General features: G+C 39.4%; 1 protein-coding gene across 4 annotated transcripts in view; it reads right to left on the bottom strand.

Moving 5' to 3' along the window:
• Window positions 1–20,335, bottom strand: part of LOC148822452 (zinc finger E-box-binding homeobox 2-like) — an 81,151-nt gene continuing 60,816 nt past the window's right edge. For 3 of the 4 annotated variants that reach the window (XM_088929912.1, XM_088929913.1, XM_088929914.1), the window contains 8 exons: window positions 20,156–20,335; window positions 15,224–15,292; window positions 13,073–13,261; window positions 11,676–11,890; window positions 8,140–8,248; window positions 5,696–7,680; window positions 4,132–4,312; window positions 1–2,082 (listed from right to left, as the gene is read on the bottom strand). The exon at window positions 20,156–20,335 is cut by the window's right edge and continues 78 nt beyond it. In XM_088929912.1, coding sequence (XP_088786038.1) covers window positions 1,508–2,082; window positions 4,132–4,312; window positions 5,696–7,680; window positions 8,140–8,248; window positions 11,676–11,890; window positions 13,073–13,261; window positions 15,224–15,292; window positions 20,156–20,335 — 3,503 coding nt within the window. In that variant the 3' untranslated portion in view covers window positions 1–1,507. The remainder of the gene's footprint in view (window positions 2,083–4,131; window positions 4,313–5,695; window positions 7,681–8,139; window positions 8,249–11,675; window positions 11,891–13,072; window positions 13,262–15,223; window positions 15,293–20,155) is intronic. The other variant, XM_088929915.1, reaches the window with a different exon arrangement.

Below are 20,335 nucleotides of genomic sequence, written 5' to 3'. Positions count from 1 at the left end.
TTTTTTTAATTTGGCTACTTTTATTCGAGCATGGTCATTTCCAAGAGAAATTACAAATTAAAAATTCAATAATACTTTTACAAAGACATTTCAGGAAAGATTTTTTCTGTCATGGTATCATACATTGTATTTTAACAGTCCCTCTTCATTTTTTAGCTAAAAAACAAGATGAAGAAAGTGGAATTTTTTTTCAGTCGAAAATACAGTGTTTTCACAAGATCGTATCAAAAGTTCCCAAATTTGGAATTTCCAGTAATCGGAAAGTAAAAGAAACAAAAATAAAATAAAATAATAAAATTGAAAATTCGCATTTCACAATTAATGTTTCAAAACACAATAAATGCTCTCTTTACGTAAAATTTGCCCCAATGATCAACGCCATGTTCCTTTTTACTAAAATATATCTATATATTGAAGAACTATAATACTGTACACTACAGTATGAAATAAATAAAATTAGGAAATATAAAATGAGCCACATAAATAAAATGTTATTTAACCTAAAAATAAAATGAATGCAATTTTGTTGTTGCAAAAAAAGGTTTGGTGTAATACTGACAAAAGTTAATGAAAAACAAATAATAAAAAGTACAGAAAATTGCACAAACATATGTAAACTAAGGAACTGCTGCCTATTTTACTAATACTGACATGGGTGCTTCAAAGAACAAGGTGAACTATTTCTTAATACTGAAGCTGGTGCATGGGTAACAAATGTTACCTTCCTTTACACTATACAAGGATGGCACTTGCAGAAACACACAGATTAAAAGGTTTGCATATAAGGCTTTTTCTTATAAAAAAACCACCTTACAAAGGCTTTCTCCTTCATCTCTTACACTCCCTCTTCCTTCTTTTAGTCACCACACATTTTCCTTCATCTCCAGGTCGCTTTAAGACTTCGAGATCTTAAAATCACACAGGTATCAGTTAAGCTCCTTCACATAAAGAAAGTCTTAGGCCTAAAACTGTGTGGTTAGTTGGCCTGACAACAGGGCAAAACTATAGACAACACATTAAGTGATAGATAATTAATAATACTGATGAACTGTAGTGCGGGCACTACTGCTTTTTAACACTGTATAAATATACATAGGCAATACTTTTTTATTATTTTTGTAGTGATTATATAAGCGGAGTGCAATTTGTACAAGTTACTAGTTTGTGCTATAAATACTATGAAACACAGGGTTTTTAGGATGTTAGCACCACACATTTTTTAGGCCTTAATACTGTACAATTTTTTAAAATGTTTTTTTTTCTTTAATTATTTTTTTTGCATAATGCAGCTTTTCTTAACAACCCTCCCCCCCCCCACCCAACTCGAATTCATATCGCTGTCCCTGTCGGCAGAGTCGTCTCCCTCCTCTCCAGTCCAACCACACAAGCTTCCTGGAAGCATCAGGCACGTGCATGTACAGCTTAACACAGCAGTGTGTTTGTTTAAATCAAGCAGGTAACAATACTACTGGAAAAAAACATAGGAAGCTTAGAATGCAGTAGTTTATCACATGCCATCTTCCATATTGTCCTCCTCGTGATCTGATTTGGTTTCTGTTTTCCCGTCCACCGAACTATCGTCCATCGAGTGCTCTCCGTTCTCCTCCTCGTCTCTTAACGTGTCCGGATCGGTGTCCATACTCTTATTCTCACTTTCCTCTTCCTCCTCCTCGAACTCCTCGTCCTGCCGACCTATCTTCACGTAGCCGCCCTCCACCTCTTTCGCCCGCTCCCTCGCGCCCTCGTCCCCGTCCCTCAGCACCCCGTCGCGCTCCTCCGAGTCGGAGTAGCCCTGCGGGGTGATGCTCTGCAAGTACGCCCGGTTCATCAGCAGCTCCGTGGGCTCCAGGTGGCCCTTCTCCCGGGCCTCCCTCTCGGCCGCCTCGCGCTCCTCCGCCTCCCTCTTGCAGTAGGAGTAGCGGTGGTTCATGTGCTGCGAGTACGACCCCGAGTGTGAGAAGCGCTTGCCACACTTGTCGCACTGGTAGGGCTTCTCGCCCGAGTGCAGCCGCGAGTGTTCAATCAGGTGGTGCTTGTGTTTAAACGCCTTCTTACAGATTTGACACTGATGCGGCCGTTTGCCTGGAGGGACACAAAAGACGAAAGGAAGAAAAGAAGGCAGGTTACAAACGTTGCTCACACCGCCGCGCCATTTATAACAGTTTATGCTTTGTTAGAACAATAACAATTTACAAAGACACAAAACAACAGCAAATTGGTTACATGGGTTGCAAACATGAACAAAAACATTTAACACATGCAAAGTTAAACCATTTCATTTTCCAAATCGATACATGAAAATTAAAAAGGTAAAAAACAAACATTTCTCTGTTGTTCAAAGCCTTATCGTCCATTTTATTTTTAAAGAAATGCACACCTGCTTTTTAAGAAGAACACTTTTTCTTAATGACATTTGAGGACTAGAGGAAAATTGATTTCTTTTAGGCATTAATATCATAACTTAATCATATAACTGAACTACAACCAAAACAAGCAGGTAAACAAATAATTTTAAAAAACAGCTGTGTAAAGAAAGCAACAGATGACATCAAATAACTTGTTACTTTTGGATGTCTCTATTGCAGACCAGCACGTTTTGTAATGTTAGAAACAATACTGGCATAATCATTTTTAAAAGTTTAATAAATTAAAATGACTAGGGATTAGTCATTACCTTGGGACTTCCCACCCTAATTCACCACATGCAATCATTTGTTTACAGTGCTACAACACACAGCTTGTAACCTATGTTTCTGGCATTGATAAGAGTCTTATTTCAGTGCATCACAGTTACAGAATAACCTGCTAAATACAAGCATCATTCATCACGGCACTGGTTCTACTAATGCACATATCTGGACCAGGACTGTACACCTGTCAGATTTACTACTTGCTCAGTGCTTCCGGAAATATCGCCATCTATTTAACACAAATCACAGAATGGAGTTTCTTCTTTGGCATTTCAGTCAGCCTGTGATAGGGCATGGAACCTACAGCCCTTGCCAAGCTCTGACACATCTGGCCAATTCCTGGCCACAAATAGCACTGGAATGCCTTCGACACCTTCCATAGCTGCCTTGCTTGAAACCCAGTTCAAAAATAGACAAGACAGCAAATTCCTTTCTCTGCCATGGAACGGTACATAATACAGTGAAGGAATGCAAAAGATGATGCAATTGAATGAAAGAGACAAACCGAAAAAAGGCCTAATCTTTCTGTAAGACTACAACCGAATTCAAAAGGCTTGATGCATTACACCTGAATTTGTTATGCAGGCATGATGATCATCAATAGATTAATCCTCCTGCTGAATTGAAAATACATTCAGTGATGCAGCTTCATTGTCCATTATTTTTTATATAACCTTTGTATGAAAGAAACCTTTTTATAAAAGAAAAATAAATTCAAAGGAGTCTCAGTACATTTTTGGACAGAAAATAACTTCTGCAAAAATAAACCTGTTGCCAGTTTAATATTAAATAGTAGTTCACCAAAGTGTTAGCACACTGAACTGAAGTCAGGTACATTGTGTAAATCATTTCATTTTCAAATTTCCTTCTTTACAGTCTCTTGAGGAAATCTGCACACAGATCATCCACCAAAGTGGTCTCTTGCCAAACCACACATTAGCTTGACCTTAAAGAACCACTTCAAGGAGGACTGGCTCAAGAAAATTTAGGCAAGTATTATCTTGTAATACACTGCCTGCTGGAACTAATCCAAATGCCATATAGTAAATTTAGTGCACTGAACTGAAAACTATTTTTCCCATTGTTACAAGACTGCAGAATATTTTTCATATTTGTATACAATCTACCATAAATGTAGGTAAGATACATTTCACAGCATCAACCTTTTACATTGCATATTTTCAAGAAAACTATTATATTCACCGTAGAATATAAAAACTGTTTTTGAAGTGTTTCTCAAAAGAAAGTAAAAATAAATCTGCTGATGCCTGTTAAAAGAAAGGAAACGTTATGTTTTTGTACCAAAATAAAACATAATTCAGCCGTGCTTCTGTAAAAAAACAAAAACAAAAACAATAACAAAGAATAAAAAAATTAAGGGTTTAGTAACACAAAACATGAAAAGTCATCAGGTAAAGTAAGTGTCTGGAACAGTATATACCTGTGTGCTCATATTTGTGTCTTAGGAGGGAACTGCTCTTCTGGAATGTTTTGTCGCACAAGTCACACGCGTACATACCACTTTCTGTCTTCTTAATCTTCTTCCGGGACAGACAGGAGTCTGAGTCTGTCATGTCATCCAGGCCTGACATATAATCTGTTGTTCCGTCAAGCAGCTCCCCCTATAAGATAACCAGATTTCTTCAATCCACACCTGTCACCTAAATATAGTCACCTTCTGGTGTTTCATTCAGGGCTTTAATACAGACTTATTGTAACCTGCTCACAAACTTTCTTCTGGAGACTCCTAGGAGACATGACGCGTGCTTTTAATTAAGCGCTGATCTAATTGTAATAAGAACTCCGAAAAACATGAAAAGAAAGCTATGATACTGACACAAACCAAAAAAGGCAGATATGCAAATGTTTGGATAACAACAATACCCCCCGTCCTACTACTACCTCCCAGTGAAGCCCGACTCTGAGTATCATTGCATGGGCCTGCACGCCATGTATTTGCATTCAAATTCTTCTTAATTTTATACTTGAAAGAGTATTAATTCTATATTTATCTGTTCTTCTTTCATGGGAAGATTAACCCGATAGGCTAACTTAAATTAATGGGAAAAAAATATGATTACATTAGAAGGTCATAATAATAAGCGAAAGACTTTGCAGGGCATATTGCCACAGTCTTCTAATTTCTAACTCATAATGATTAAATCAAGAGGTGTGCTAAATGGCCAAAATGGAGCGGCACCACTGCCCTCATTAGGACTGCTTGCTCTGGCCTCGCAATGATTTTGAGGACATTGCTACACTGGTTTTAAGAACAGAGCACTATCGTTCTGCAATCAATTTGAGCTAAATGCCTGTAGCTGTATTTTTTTAAATCTAATTTAATAACTTAGAATAGGAAACATTATTAATACTTTTTATCAAAATGGTTCCTTCTATGTTAAACAGCCTTCAGCATTCAACGGTAATGAACATGGAGCTGTGCATTATTAATCTGCATGTTGAAACTCATTTTGGCTTGTTCTAAAAACATGTGCCAAAGACATTAGTCAGTCAGCTACACATCTCAGCAAGCAAGCACACCTTTGCTTTTACGCAGACACTACATTTGACTCACACAGAGTTTTCACTAATTAATACCTGAGAAAAATCAAATTGGCCGAAACACATTTAGAAAGAGGGCAGATGTACTGTTAAAATGGAGGAGATAGAACAGCTGGCAATGCAATGCTGTTTGCACTTTTGTGCGGAGACAATACACTCTGGTGTCTGGCAACACCTGAATCTCACATTATAACCTCTAAAACACTCATTATATGGTGATACCTCTAATGAAGCATACAGAGGAATTAAACCATTCTACATTTATACAACATCTGTTTATCTATTCTGCTTTGCTGGTTTCGTGTGCTGCAGGTGAGCAAGCTTTTTTTTTTAGATCGAGCTTGAATTCAGTATTTTGGGAGCGGAGAGGCTTCTAATTAGCAGCTGAATGTGCAATGTTTTTTCACCCTAATCACGGTGCAAAGAGCTCACCGCCTATTTACCTGGAAACCTTGTTTCCGCTGGTATTTTCTCCTTTGCTGCATTTCAGCAAAAGTGGCTGCTCCTGTTGCATAAGTGTAGGCCATGTGTGGCAGGAAGCTCATTTGATCCAGCCCTGGGTATGGCCTCAGCCCTGGGATGCCTGTCTGAACAGGAGGCATGAAAGTGGCTGGGGGAAATGCGCTTTGTGGTGGAAGAGATGTGTACAAGGGTTTGGCACCAAAGGGGTTAATACTGAACATCGGATTAGTGCTTTTGTCAAGACTGTTATTGGAACCAGAGAACTCTTTCTTTAAATAGGCCAAGTTCAAAGGCTCCTCTGAGTGCTCAGATGGAGAAGAAACACTGTTGTGGTCAATGTTAACGTTGTTAAGTTTGGGTTTGCTTTTTACAGTTACAATGTTCTTAGGTTCCTTCACTTGTTTGGGCAAAGACAAGTCCAATGGCTCTGCCTGGAGATCTTCTGAAGTGAAGCTGTTTGGAGTGTATGAGCTACTGTGGGAGTTTTTAGAAGATGTAGAGGAAAGATTTAAAGGAGAAGGAGTATTGCTCCTCGAGTGGTCCAATTTTTCACCAGGTTGCTTGCCAACAGTGTACTGGGTCTGTTTTGTAAGCCTGAGAGGAGTGTCACAATTGTTAACATTGTTGTGGAGTTCTGCTATGGAGGGGGAAGTCATGCGGTCTACAGGCTTTATCAAGCACACTGGAGACCTGGCTGGCACTGTGTCTTTAGCTGGAGTGTTGGTGGCAGCCAGCGCCACCTCCACATTGTTCCGTTCTAGTGGCGGTGTTCTGGAATTGCCGTATTGGTAGACTTTTCGTTGTTCAAACCACTCTTTCACAAATTCCTGAGGAAGGCCAACAGCTATGGAAATCTTCAGTAGTTCCTCTGAATTAGGTTCCATGTTCATGGCAAAGTATGCTTTGAGCACAGACATGTGCTCCTTGTAAGGGTTGATGGGGCTCGTCACTCCTTTCTCTGAGAGCATGGAAGAAAGCAGGAGTGCGTGTTTCTCTCCAAACACCCCCGGTTTGTTTGGAGTTATGTTCTCATTGGGTTGTAGGACCGCCTTTATTTCCTCATTCATTTTACACAGGTAGCGCTCGTGCTGATGGAGGGGAATTGGACCTGGAAAGGTCTCCTTGCAGTACTGGCAGGAGAAAGGTGTAAACAGAATATTGTCATGCATTTTATCTTCAGTACCTAGGTCTAATATGTGATTAGTTTTTTCCTTTTTAATATTGCTAATTTGTCTTTTTGAGTCCGTGGTCAAGCTCTGGAGGCAGGCTTTGGCTTCGTTCACCTTTTCTAGCGTGTAGTCAATAATACTTTTAGTGGCACCATTGTGGCTGACGACTGGAAGACCACCTGGGGGAGCACCAGGGGAGGTCACTCCTTGTCCTTGTTCCTCGTTTTGAGACCCAAGCTCCTTCATGTAACCTTTAAGTTTTGAGATTTCGTCAGGTTTGCAGTCCATTTTCTGCCTGCATACAGTGTTGTCAACAATTTGGAGGACCTTCTGCACTTCGCTCAAATTGCTTCCCATGGTAGGGTAGCCCAGTAGTTGAGAATCCATTCCCACCCCTAGATGCTGCATTGGACTTTGAGATGCGGGGTGCACCCCCAGCGGACTGGCGGCCCCCATTCCTCCATTCATGAAGGGGCCAGGCCCGCCAAAGCCGTGAGAGGACATCATGAGCTTGTAGTCGTTGAAGTCGAGTGGCTCTGTTTTGATTTTCAGAAGACCCGGCTGCTCGGGCAGGCTGAGGGGCTTGCCGTTCTCCAGCTTGTGCCGGAGCTGGGTGATGGCGGTGTTGGTGGGGGAGGAGGACGCCGATGTTGGCGAGGAGCCCGTTTTGACGCTGGTCCGCATCCTCCCGTTCACTGCGATCAGGCCGATACACTTCTTGCTGCTGATGTGGGAGCTGTAGGAGCCGGAGTGGGAGAAGCGCTTCTTGCAGTTCGGGCATTCGTAGGGCTTTTCACCTGAAGGAAGGAAACAGGGTTTCGTTCATAACCTTTCATTCCAGGAATCCTCGGCAAGAAGACCATTCTTCTGGTTTTCCAATAATAACGTGACAACGCTTACTGCTATTTCTATTCCAACACCTACAATCTATAGCTGTAGCATCACTATTAATAACAGGAACAATTATTTGTAATAATGGAAGCATTATTTAGGAAAACATTTTCAAACACAGCCTAACGTTCACAAATAGTTTCACATTTTACTGTTGTAATGGTTAGATTCCTGGATTTATTAATAACATTCAGTTTCAGGATTTTTTTTTGTGTCAAGCAGCATATGTGAGTATTCTACTAAGTAAATGTGAGTCATTCATTGACGGAGGGAGTAAAGCAAAATCGATTCTATGAACTTCAGAACAATCTGAAATCAAGGTAATGAATATTCAAAGAGAGTGCATGAGCACCCCTGCTACCCACCACTGTGAATCCGCAGGTGTTCCTTCAGATGGTGTTTGTATTTGAAGGCCTTGCCACATTCTGTGCATTTGAACTTGCGATTGCCAGCTCCCTGGTTCAGCAGTTGGTGCTGTAGAAGAGAAGGTATTTACATGAGCTTTACACAAACATTTCGGAGAGAGAGTTCAGTAAACAATCACAATCAACTGCTGCAGACAAGCCAAATGGCCTGCATTACTACAGACCATCTCGCCTCTTCTCTTCCAACACCAACGAGCAGTACAAGTGAGGAAATGATAACAGAGTGAATCACAAACCTTTTAATTTCCTGGCTAGTAAACGAGGGAAATGTGTCTTTAGAATTTGGCAAGGAAAAAAAAGAAAAGAAAAGGCCCCTTTCAGAAGCGTTCCCCGTTTCAAAACGAAAAATCATTAAAATCAACAAACTGATCTTTTTTTTGTTATTAATTTGGAATAATATCTGAAATATCAGTATTGGCTCGTTTAAAAACCCACACTGTTAACTGTGACCCCAGCAGCAGAAAAGGGTTTAGTCTGCTGAAATCAGATGTATGTGAGCTAAGACTACAATCGATTACTGGACTTGTGAAATAAACCTACAAAGGCTCTAAAGGCTGCAAACAAACCGTTTTAAATTTAAATGAGCTGTAGTAGTAATAATAATAGCAACAATACGAGTAATAATATGCACCAGCCGGATTATTTGAGGCGGGAGGTGAGAGTGGTAAACGGTTAGGAAACACAAAGATCTCTTTGCACAGAAACAGCCCCTGATTCAGGCTAACAACTGCTGGGGTGTGCTGACTCTTCCCACATTCCTGGTGAGACAGATGGTGTTACACAGGACACAGGGAGGTTTGTTCAAACAGCAGCAACCTTCAAAGATCAGGCAGAAGCCGGCCCACCAAGCGCCAATGAGGGACCGCTGCTCATATGTTGCTGAGTTGCATAAACAAACAGCAACAGCTGCTTTGTCTCCCCCCACTTCCCTCAGAGGACCACTGTAAACTTTAGTTGTGCCACTGTTAATATGATACAATCATTTTCATTTACTAATTGTAAATGCCAGGAGCAAATGAGGGGATTGTTCAACGCCGAATCTACTCTTCATAACTGAGTGCTACAAAGGGGATGTTACGAATGCAGAAGACGTAGCCGAATATTACTGTTTGTCTTATTGGTGGTAATGAATCTAGACTTTTATCTATCCCCCCGTTTATGAGTTTGTTTTCCGTGATGCTTTTATTGAGTAAAAATTCAAAGTGGATGCAATTTTTGCAATTTATTAAGGGCTTGATATATACAATTTTCCCGCAGATATAATTAAGTGAGCTTACGATGAAGACGCAGACAAATAAAAAAAGGGCAACAAAGCGTAAGTCTTTCCCGTTAAAACAGCGTCTTTGCTAGACCTCCCAACCCAGGTGGAGGCTGGATCCCTGATCAGCAGATCACACGTACCACATGGCCACATGGACACTCAGCTGGCCTGGGTTTCCAGCTCTGTCAGGAGCTGTGCATTCTGGGTGAAGTGCAGGCCGCGAGGGTGGAGGGAGAGAGGAGCTTCCTGGCGCGGTCAAGCACAGCAGATGCCCCAGAGAGGGGCATCAGTGAAACCGAGATGTCAGGGAGGAGTGGACACGCAAAGGCACAAACCCCGAGTTGCCCTGACAGACAGTGACTACTTTCTCTTGCAAGTCTGTAACTCTGTCAGAACTGGACATGACTTGACAGCCCTTGTTTCACTTCCTGGACACCCCGGACTACTGCCCTGAACTGGTGACAGAGAGAACACCGGTGCCCTGGAGAAGTGGTTCACATCATTTCTTACAGTAACGGAGCACGTTTTTGGCAACTACTAGCGAACTATTTTTATGGACCATTTTCAGGAAAAAATCCAGTTTTCTAAACATAGATTCGTTTAAATCAAATAATAAAACAGATTATTATTATTAGAATATGTTTAAAAATTAATAATGATGGCTATCTTTATAAAATGCTTTGTAAAGGTCTTAAATAATTTATACTGTCCAGTCACAAATGTGATCTTACTGTAACAGACCAAGATACCATACTTAAAAAATATATATTACTAATTTGTAATTAATATTTTACTTTCATACATTAAATTATTAATCAGAACCATACCAAGATATATACTGTATAAGCACACACCCGCCTTTAGGAACCCTCATCAGATCATCTCCAAAATAACAGGAAACTCAGAGAAGACATTTTAAATGAGGAACTGCCAAACCATGGGACTGTCACACATATTGTCACATGAGTAGCACAGAGTTAGCAATTGCTTAGAGATACAGGCTCCCAAGACCTTTAGTCTTTCTAAGTCCAATAACAGAATTTCAGGACCTCTTAAAACTGTAGGTATGATAAACACGAGTCTCACAACATTGTCAACCAAAAGACAGGCAAAGGCCGTAGAAAGAAAGTTTTTTCAAACGGTCTATAAACACAGATTTTATATTTTATATATATTGTTCATAAAGCTATGGTGGCACAGCTATGATGCCTCCATAGCCATTATAAAGTTTCACTGTTGCAGAATGACAACTTTTGATTGATCTATAGCCACAATGCTACTTGAAAAGACTTAGCATATTACAACATTAGAATATAAACTAGGCAATTTGCACCTTAAATTAGGCTAGACCAGGTGAAAATGCATTTCTGCTATCTGTTTAGTCTGTGATGTTGGAAAAAAAACATCTTCACAGCTAAATTCAGAAAATGTTGCATACTACACAAATGGCATATCAAATGTTTAAATAAGTAATTTATAATAATGCTATCGTTTTATATATCAATATCAGTTTCTTGCAGATTTCTCTGGGGAATAAGCCAGTGCTGAATAGGGATGGTTCAGTAATTTTTATTTCAGAATAAGTGTTTTCATGTGAGAAAGAAAAACCCAGTGTCTGAAATTACCTGCTTTAGCTCCTTGTCTTATTGTTAACCATTTCTGGCACATACAGGTTTTTTCCATTTTATGAAAGGAGGGGGGGTTAAATATCACATCAGCTTGATGTCTAGTACTTTATATATTGTACTATACACAGTATATATAAGGCATACTTTCAGTGGTGACAGTGGTGATATTAACAGAGTTTGATGGCTCGGGAAGTGTTCTAAAATGCAAAGCTTCTGCATTTAAGCAAGTACATCTAATAAATGGGAATGCATAATAAGGTACAGCTAAGAAGAAGCTGTTTTTCGTCTGAATTTAAGGAACATAAAAGCTTAAAGTAAAGTGAAGTTAAAGAGCAGATAAAATTTCTAAATTGGAAATTAACACAATCATTCGATCGTGAACATAAGACTGCTAAATCATATCAGGGAAGGCCATCAAAAAACCATTTAGGCCTCAATTAAAGCTATTACCATTAAAAGATCTGCATCTTCAAAATGCCATGAAAAATTAATAATGATTGCCAATCAAAATGATATCTTTTCTCCAAGGGGTTATTGCACATTAGAAAAAAATATCTAAAACAGAACAAGAGGCATGTGATCCTCACCTGATCTCTCCCTGGCTTGTGTGTGGCCATATGCCGCTCAAGCTGGGTGCGGTAGGCGAACGTGTAGTTGCACAGGGGGCAGGCGAAGTTCTCCTCGTTCTTCTCATGGCGATACTTGATGTGCTCCTTGAGTGATGTCAAGCGCTTGTAGCCCCGGTCGCAATAGGGGCAGGTCAGCAGTTGGGCGAAAGCATCTGGAGTTCCAGGTGGCAGGTCTGCACAGGGTGGATGGAGGGGGGGGGAGGGGGAGAGAAAACAGGCCAAAAGGTCAGTGAATCAATGGCAGCTAATGGGCGTGCTGCCCAGAGTGGAATGGGAGGTATCTCTGCAATCTGCTCTGCGGAGTGCCATCATCTCAAGCTGGCATCCACGCCCCCCCCCCCAACACCGCACACACCCTGGACAAGTCCGCGCACATCACCTCGGCCAGCCTGTGTCAGCACAATCAATTAAGCCTCCAGTTTATCATGTCTGCAGAAATGCTCACTGCTTGCCTGCAATTCGAAATGGAAAGTCATCTCTCTGTGAGGTTTTGCACTGCACACTCGTTAAATAATGGAAAAACAAATTTGTCTCGGGGCCTTTGGGACTTCAGCCGTGTGGAAAGAGTGGCAACGACAGTGCAGTGAACTTGCAAACAGTCCTGGGCACGAGGCCGTGATGTTATGTCAGAATTAGAAGTGGAGTAAGTCAGTGCCTCCTGCATGCAGATGGAATAGGTATCTTCAAACTAGATGCTTTCGAATGTCTGTATTCTGACATCCTCACAACATTTATTTCTACACATCTGAAGAATGGTTATTTTTTCATCATTTAAGCAGTCTACAACACAAAAACTCTTTTCTATTTCTGCATTAGATTTTGTATGCTTGCTCTTCAACCTCATCTAAAACCTTTTGTTAACCCGTCTTCTAAAATGGTCTCTGTTTTATGACAATTTTTTCCATTAAAATCCTCTTTATCCATGTCATCACTTGTTTCTCCCAAAGCCAAATGCCTTATGGATATTGCTTTCACACTTGTCAAAATTTAAATAACACTGTAGTTTTTTAATCCTGACCTGCCATTCTTTAAAATATCTCTATAACCACTTCGAGTAATGAACTTTAACAATCAGATATACTTTTTAACACCCCCTCTCCTAAATGTCTTGGGTCCATTTATTAAATGACATTCTGTATTGTACTTTCATCATTTAGAAAGTATGCATCAAAAGCCTTGTATCATATATACACATTTTTTTCCCTCTGAGAGTCTGAGGTGAGCTATCTGATTTCAGGCCTCAACAGCTGTTCTTCAAGTCTGAAGGTAAACACTGAGGCATTCAGTGAATTCATAATGACAACAGCTGCCTGTGTCATGGAGCGCCTGCTGTATCTGTGCTTTAAAATTCTTACCATTTTCTTCCTGTCCATTGGCCTCCGGTGTACCAAGGCGGGACACCTCCTCCGGGGCTTCTGGGTAAATAATGGCAGTGTCACCCCGTTGTAGGTACTCCGCAATACTGACCACATGGCTCTCTCCTTCTCCCAGCTTCCGTTTGGCAAAAAACTCCTCGAATTCCGAAGTGCAATCGACATTCTTAACTAAAAAAAGAAAAAAAAAAAGAAATTACATTTTGTTGTTTTTTTCATGACATATGTGGTGTTACCACTAGACATTGGAAACATGTTGCTACAAGTAAATCTGGATGTGATGAAGAAAGCCATTAAGGCTGTAGTTTGGGAAGTATACATCTAAGTTACTGTGTTATCTTGTCAGATAATGGCCACTAAAATAAGAAATATGAGTTAATCTTAGCAAAGTACCATCTTGAATGCTGGAAAAGCTTTTAAAGATAAACCTTCTACTTTAAACATATTACCAGTTACACTACAAATGTTATATGAAAATCAGATTTGCTTAGGCTGCCAATTTCTTATTTTCCTCATCATAATTTAAATTAACTGAAATTTGATTATGATGCCTAAATTATGAATTTTAACGATTATCTACAGAGACAGACATTTATTAAATCAGATTTTTCTATTTTTAAGCACACACAGAAGCATTTTCGTTTTCCAACATATTAGCAGATTTTTGGTTTCAGTGGGTCAAAGAAGTGAATGTAATGAAAATCACCTTGTCTGCGGGGATGGTGAATATTTAACATGCTAACTGCTTGCCCTGTGCAGTGTCAAATGAAAACTTCAGAAATGAAAATAAAGACTTTAACGGCTTGAAGACATAAAATCCACCTCAGAATGTTTTCTTTAGTTTTAGCTCTTCGGGGAACTATTTGCTGCAGACCAGAGATAGCTGGCCCTAATCACAGACAAAGCTCATAAAAAACCACAACCTTCATTAGCTAGGAAACGGCAGACCCTGATTGGTACACACTGAACGCAGGCCAAACACTGCCTGTCCTGCCAACACGCCAAGTTTTACTTCTGTTTTCCACTGCATGGTAGTCTAATATTTGTCTTTATTTTTCCCTATACCTCTTCAAATTACTGTCGGTTTAGCTGGAGCTAACTATTTAAATAGTTCGGGGGGGAAAATTACACCATTTGGAACATTAAAAAACCTCTTTCGTTATCTACATATACCTTTCAATTAAAATATTGCTTTAGCTACTAAAGGTAAACTCAGTGAGTTGTGCTTTATTGTGCAGTAAACATTTTATGATCCAATTTGTAAAAGGTCAAGGTAGTGGATGGTGTCGTTGTCAAAAATCATTTGAAAATGTCAAACTGTCAATGGATCTTTTAAATTGTACAGTATAACAATTAAAACTAGGCCATGAGATACACTGTGCTCTCATTAAAGGACCAATGCTTATAGTAGTGATAAAAAACCAATGAATCATTCTGAATCATACTTACAGTTTAACTATAGTTGCTGCCTGTTGCTAGTCTAGATATTAAGGTAGACCTTTCTAGGTTACATCATTTCTGGTTTAACTGTTTTAAAGTTTAGTTGTCAAATTAACTTCAAACTTCATTCTAAATTTTAAGGTAATTCCTGATAATTTCAAAGTAAATTTTAACCTCGAGGTGACCACAGGCCACTGGCTTACAAGAATATAAACATATTTATTCTTCTTTTCCTCATTAGATGCTTTATCACCAAAGACAAGGCAAGTGTTCCAAGCAAATTAAATTAAAAATGCTCCATTTCAAAGTGGCATCACACTTTAGACAGACAGGTCTGAATATATTCTTGCATATTGTTATATCCAGGTCTCCATGAGTCTAAATGGAATATTAAACATTTATTTCTATGGAAACAAAATTGTTCCCTCAAAACATGCCGTACCTAGAAAAGCAAGAGTTCATGGAGCAGGAGAAATCTGGCTGTGCTGTGCCGACTGTTTACACGAACTGCACCGCAGCCAATCAGAGCTGTTCTGAATGACATCATGGGCAGAGAAGTTAAGTCCCCAAAGGCCTGTGGGTGGGATTCAGCATTGTTTTCCCTAATTAGAAGTGGCAGGTACACAGACCTTATGTAAAAAATACTGGACTTGACATCGTTCAGCAAATCTTTTAACTCGGTAATCAACTCACCTGTACCATTTGCAGCTGTTTGAAGAGTGGCTTCAGGCCCCATAGTGTCATACTCGTCCTTCATTTCATCTGAGAGCAGAACAGAAAGAAGTAAAAACAGTCAGCGCTGGATGGTACCATGCAAACCTCACTTACAATGAAGCCTTCAGAGGAAGGTACAAGGAAATAAAAGGACTGCTGTGCTCCAGTCTGTGCTGGCTTTGCTTAGGACTCTGAATGAGTACTATCTTCTAAGCCAGACTGGGACTTATTTACCTTAAGCATTAAAAACAATTGTGAATCAAAACATCCTGTAGCACTGGGGAATTGGAGTCTCCAGTCAGAACAGTGAGGTCAAGAACGAACTGTCCACCAGAGTGATCAGACTGGGATAAACCTTACAAACACATCCATGCCAGTCATTCACGTGATGCAGGAATCCATTAAAACACTGAGGAATTTAGATTCTGAGGACAGGATCCAGTCTCCTGACCTTGACGTCTTTATATTGCTAATCAGCATAAAACACGTGATCAAAGCAGGAATGTTTTGTGTTGCAAGCATGTCAGAAAGATAAGCAGGTAAAACAGAAGGATTCACAATAGCCTGAAGATGAACTGAGAAACAGACTTTGTGAACAGCTATCATGTAGGGTTATGATGTATTTTAACAGTTAGCAGCTGCAATGAATTATGGGAATGTACATTCTAATTAGTTCTCACCATTTCACAATACTGAAAAGCAGAACCATCTAAACAGACTTATACTTTTGCGTAGATAAAATCAAAGTGAACAGCCATAAACAGCTGTTTTGCCCTTATTGAGGCTTATCAGGAGGGCACAGCTAACTCTGGAGCATAACTAATGACTGGATGAAATCCTCGAATCAATTTCGCTACCAAAAACCAAACAAGCTAGATTGAACCAAAAGGACCCTCTTGTTTGTTGTTCTTATGCATGCATCTATATCTTACAAGGAACACTTTTCAGATGCATAAAGAAACACCTTTGTATGCCTGTTTCTCTAGTCAAAGAAACTATGCCCCTCCTGATTATCTCAAAAAGGGTGACAGAATGTTCTTTTACTTCTAGCTCAAACTTTATCTACATGTAAAGCAGAATTATTTGTGAGAGATAATATTCACTTTCAAATACTATCCACGATACACGTCTTGCTCTTACAAAACACAGCACAACCCTTAAAGGTGTTCATAGACAGAATGTTTAAAAAATAAGATTCCAGGCTTGGCATTTCAAAAATGGCATAAGCCTTTTTTGAAAGGAGAACATTGTTGGCTTAAACAGACAATCAATTTAAATGGTTCTTCCCTAAAACATCTTCCACCGTGTCTTTAGAAATTAAATCAAGGTATTTCCGAGAAGACAGTGGTTAGTTATAAATATAGCTATTGTGCTTGTTCCTCCTTGCTCTTCTCATGTGATTTCTGGCAGTGTGGAGTCACAAGTATCATAAGCTTTCCATCTGAGGGCACACAGACCCAGTGACTAGGGGGAAACAGCAACACGGACGCCTTTTTTTGCATAATACTGGTAGAGCTCAAGCTGTTGCACTTCCTTCCTCATTGATATGTTAAAGTAACTGAGGATTTGTTGCCTTTCCAGCAACACACAGCAACAAAGTTAGTGAAAACAGTAGTGTCAACTCGTCCCCCAAAACCTCATTAACAGAAGACACATGCTAAAAAGAAACAAAAACTGCTTTGTGGGGGACTCGTTTTCTAAATTTCTGAGACACGAGAACTATTAAAGCTGTGAAATTCTGCTTTTCCTGCATTCATCAATAAACTCTGATCCACTAGTTTATTTATGCCTTATAGTTTGCTAAGTTGGTAAAGCTTTACTTGATAACTGTGCTTGTTTAATTTTTTCAGGAGTACTTTATCTATGAACACTCCTCCACCTCTTCAAAAGAAGCAAATTTGTCTGTTTACCTGCACAACAAGTAAACAAAGGACTGAATAGATTAAATAACTACTTTCTGTAAAGCCAGCAGCAGCAGCACAGAATGAAAGCGAGTTACAAGACTTTCACTTTCCATGCAGCTACTCACGAGTTAAACTTGGAGGCCATTTTCCCTTTTCTCATACTAAGACTACAAAACTTATCCTCACTGAGAAAAATAAGCACACTGGACTTGAGGCAGTGGAACTGGTCCTTCATCAGAGCTGTTATGCTGTGTTGGCATTAAGGGGCTCTGAGAATCAGGAATAGCTTCCCAGAGTTTCAGGTACCACACTCTATCTAGAAAATCTAGAAAAAATATGTCCAGGCTTCTTAACTTTAGCAAACAAAGTTAAAACAAAGATGTTTTAGATTCCCATTTGGAGTAAAACATCGAGGAAATCATCACTCAGTTCAGCTGGTCAATATGCTGTAATAACCCAGCCACATTCGTTTCAATTCTTCTTTTCTCAAAAATATCCTGTTTCTGCTTATTGTGGGCAGTAGGTGTGAAAATCCTTCCACCAGGAGGTAGGCTAAGACCACTAACCCTTATTTTACATTAGGGGACTACTGAAAATCCAGACACAGATCTCAACTTTTTCTACTTTAAAACACAGTATACTGTATAGGTTACTGCTTTCATGTAATCTTAACTGATGTGCACTTACAATATTACTATACTAGATATATAGTGATACAATGTATTTATATTGTGTTTCTATAATCTACAACTTCAAAAGAGATTAATGCTATCTTTACCTGCTGAAGCAGAGCTTAGACAAACAAGCTGTAAAAGGTTTGGAGGAGAAGAGGTATGCACCTACTCAAGAGAAATGTTTAAGTTTCTATAGAAACCCAGAAGGAGGCCAGAATACCTCTCATCCTCCATAATTCAGCCTGTTTACTTAACGTCATCGATTCTGTTTATTTTGAAAACATTCCTATTTTATTGCCAGTTACCCTTGGAATAGAATGCAGTAAAAACAAGAAGTCCTCTTTTTTGTTATTTCTTGAAGAATCCTTGAAGAAGCAGAAGAGAGGCTGGGAAGAACGCAGGTGATTTATTTAAAATCTCTGTCAGTGATAATGATGTCATGGTTTCCAGCACACTGCTTCCACCCCATTGTGGGATGAAAGAATGTCAAGGACAATTCCAAACACAAAACTCGGATTGTGCTGGAACCGGAAAGGCACAGCGAGAAACTTCGCTGTGCTCTTCAGTTCAAAACCTACATCCTGCAGACAAAGTACCAAAGCACAGGAGAAAAAAGCATGAGAAAAGTAAGGCTTATCTCAGAGTAAAGCTATGTGCTGAGGTACCACAGTAGACAGGGAGGCACCAAGAAAAAAGAGTACCCATAAGTTGGTGTAATATTTTGAAGATTATTATAACAACATACTTTCTGAAAATTTTAAAATATGACAAATATTTTATCACGTGAGAAAAACATTATCATTGGAACTACAACACGGCTATAGCACAGACATAAAGGCACCACCTATTCCCAACGTATTAGAAAGTCACAGCATGTTTGTTTTTTCTGACCATTGTTTCAATAACATATAAAAACAAATGTCATGTCTTTTCCAAATCATTAACATTTTTAAATGAAATTTAAAATGAAAGTAAATACGATCGAGGTTTGTGGGGTCTTTAATATTTTTAGAGGGCTTTTGCAATGATTATAATATCCACAAAATCAAACTCTTTTCTCTAAACGTACATTTTTTTTGCATATTAAATTTTTAAACTCCTGAATATTTCCCCTTTCAGCACTCTGCACAGCTAGTTCATTAGCAGAAATGAATAGCTAACACCGGCTCATTTAAATGGGGTGTCTTACATGAGTTCTCGCCACACTCTGTTTCTGTCACACGGCTCCCAAGAATCATTGACTCTTATTATACATGTAAATGGCTATCATAAAAATAAAAATTTCATTTAAGATTGTTAATGACTTTTGCAGCAGTCTGGCTTCCTTTAATGATTATCCTCTGCCCCTAATTAAAAGTATTTATCTTTCAAGCATCCAAGACTGGGTTTCTCTGAGCAGAGATAGTATGTTTGATTATTTAAAAAAGGGCTTTATGAAAAGAATTGTATATAAATCACATTAAACATGGATAAAATAAAGAAATACATAGCAATGCATTGTCTAAAAATATGGAATTTGTTTATTAGATTCCTATACTTATGCTGGCTGAAATCAAACAGTATAAAGACACATTTTTAGGCATCTCCCAGTTCCATACCCATGCGATGATTCTACATTTCAAGCCACATTTCAGAGGAAACACGCCAATTTACTGTGAAAAATTCTTACTGACCTTTTAATTACCTCTTTGAGAATGATAAAAAGTTCCACTCAATGCAAAAAAGGAAATCACCTTTTTCACAGCTGGACAGAGGTGTTTTCATCTTGAGCAGCTCATATATTTTTTTAACAAAACTATGCACCACAATCAAAGGGCTTTTGCATATGATAGAGTATTACTGCTCATTTAGTTTGTCTTTCAGGTTTCGTTTAGGCCAAAAATGGAAACACACAAAAAATTATTTTTCAAAGACAACAGAACCAAGGTTCGTCACCTCCTGTACTTCTGTGCTAGAAATACACCCAGATGTCACGTGAACAGACATGTTCCATGAAACAAACAGTTTGAAAATAAACCTCAAAATCACCAATCAGCAACAAAAACAAGCGCAATGTGTAGAGGCATAAATGAGTGCAAAAGCAAACGTGTTCTCCAGTGAATTGGTGGACCTGTAACTACGTGAGATGTGACTGAGATGCTCATCTGAAGTTAACAGCACATTACTTTTCTTTTTTCCTGTCATTTCGAGATATGTCACTACTGATACACCCTTACATTCAGAACAGACGAGACTATCATGTTGTTGATGATATTATGAACATTTGAAATCTGCCCAAACACTTAGGTAAGTGAGGCGTGGACATGTTAGGCATCTGCACTGGGAACACTCACCAGTACCATCAACTGAGGCTTGCAGCATGCTGTTATTGTGCCAGGCTTGGGTCACTCCACTCTCCCTCATGTCATCTTCTTCGTCATCCTTCGTAATTAGTGCTTGGCTGACACGCGGAGAGGCGTCGTGGTTGCGTGCACTCGCCGGACTGCCCACGCTGTCCAGGGCGTTAAGGAGAG

This window comes from Atractosteus spatula, chromosome 13 (genome assembly GCF_055471065.1).
Source record: "Atractosteus spatula isolate fAtrSpa1 chromosome 13, fAtrSpa1.hap1, whole genome shotgun sequence".
In the NCBI taxonomy this organism is placed as follows: Eukaryota; Metazoa; Chordata; class Actinopteri; order Semionotiformes; family Lepisosteidae; genus Atractosteus; species Atractosteus spatula.
This window is presented reverse-complemented; position numbering and strand designations above follow the sequence as displayed.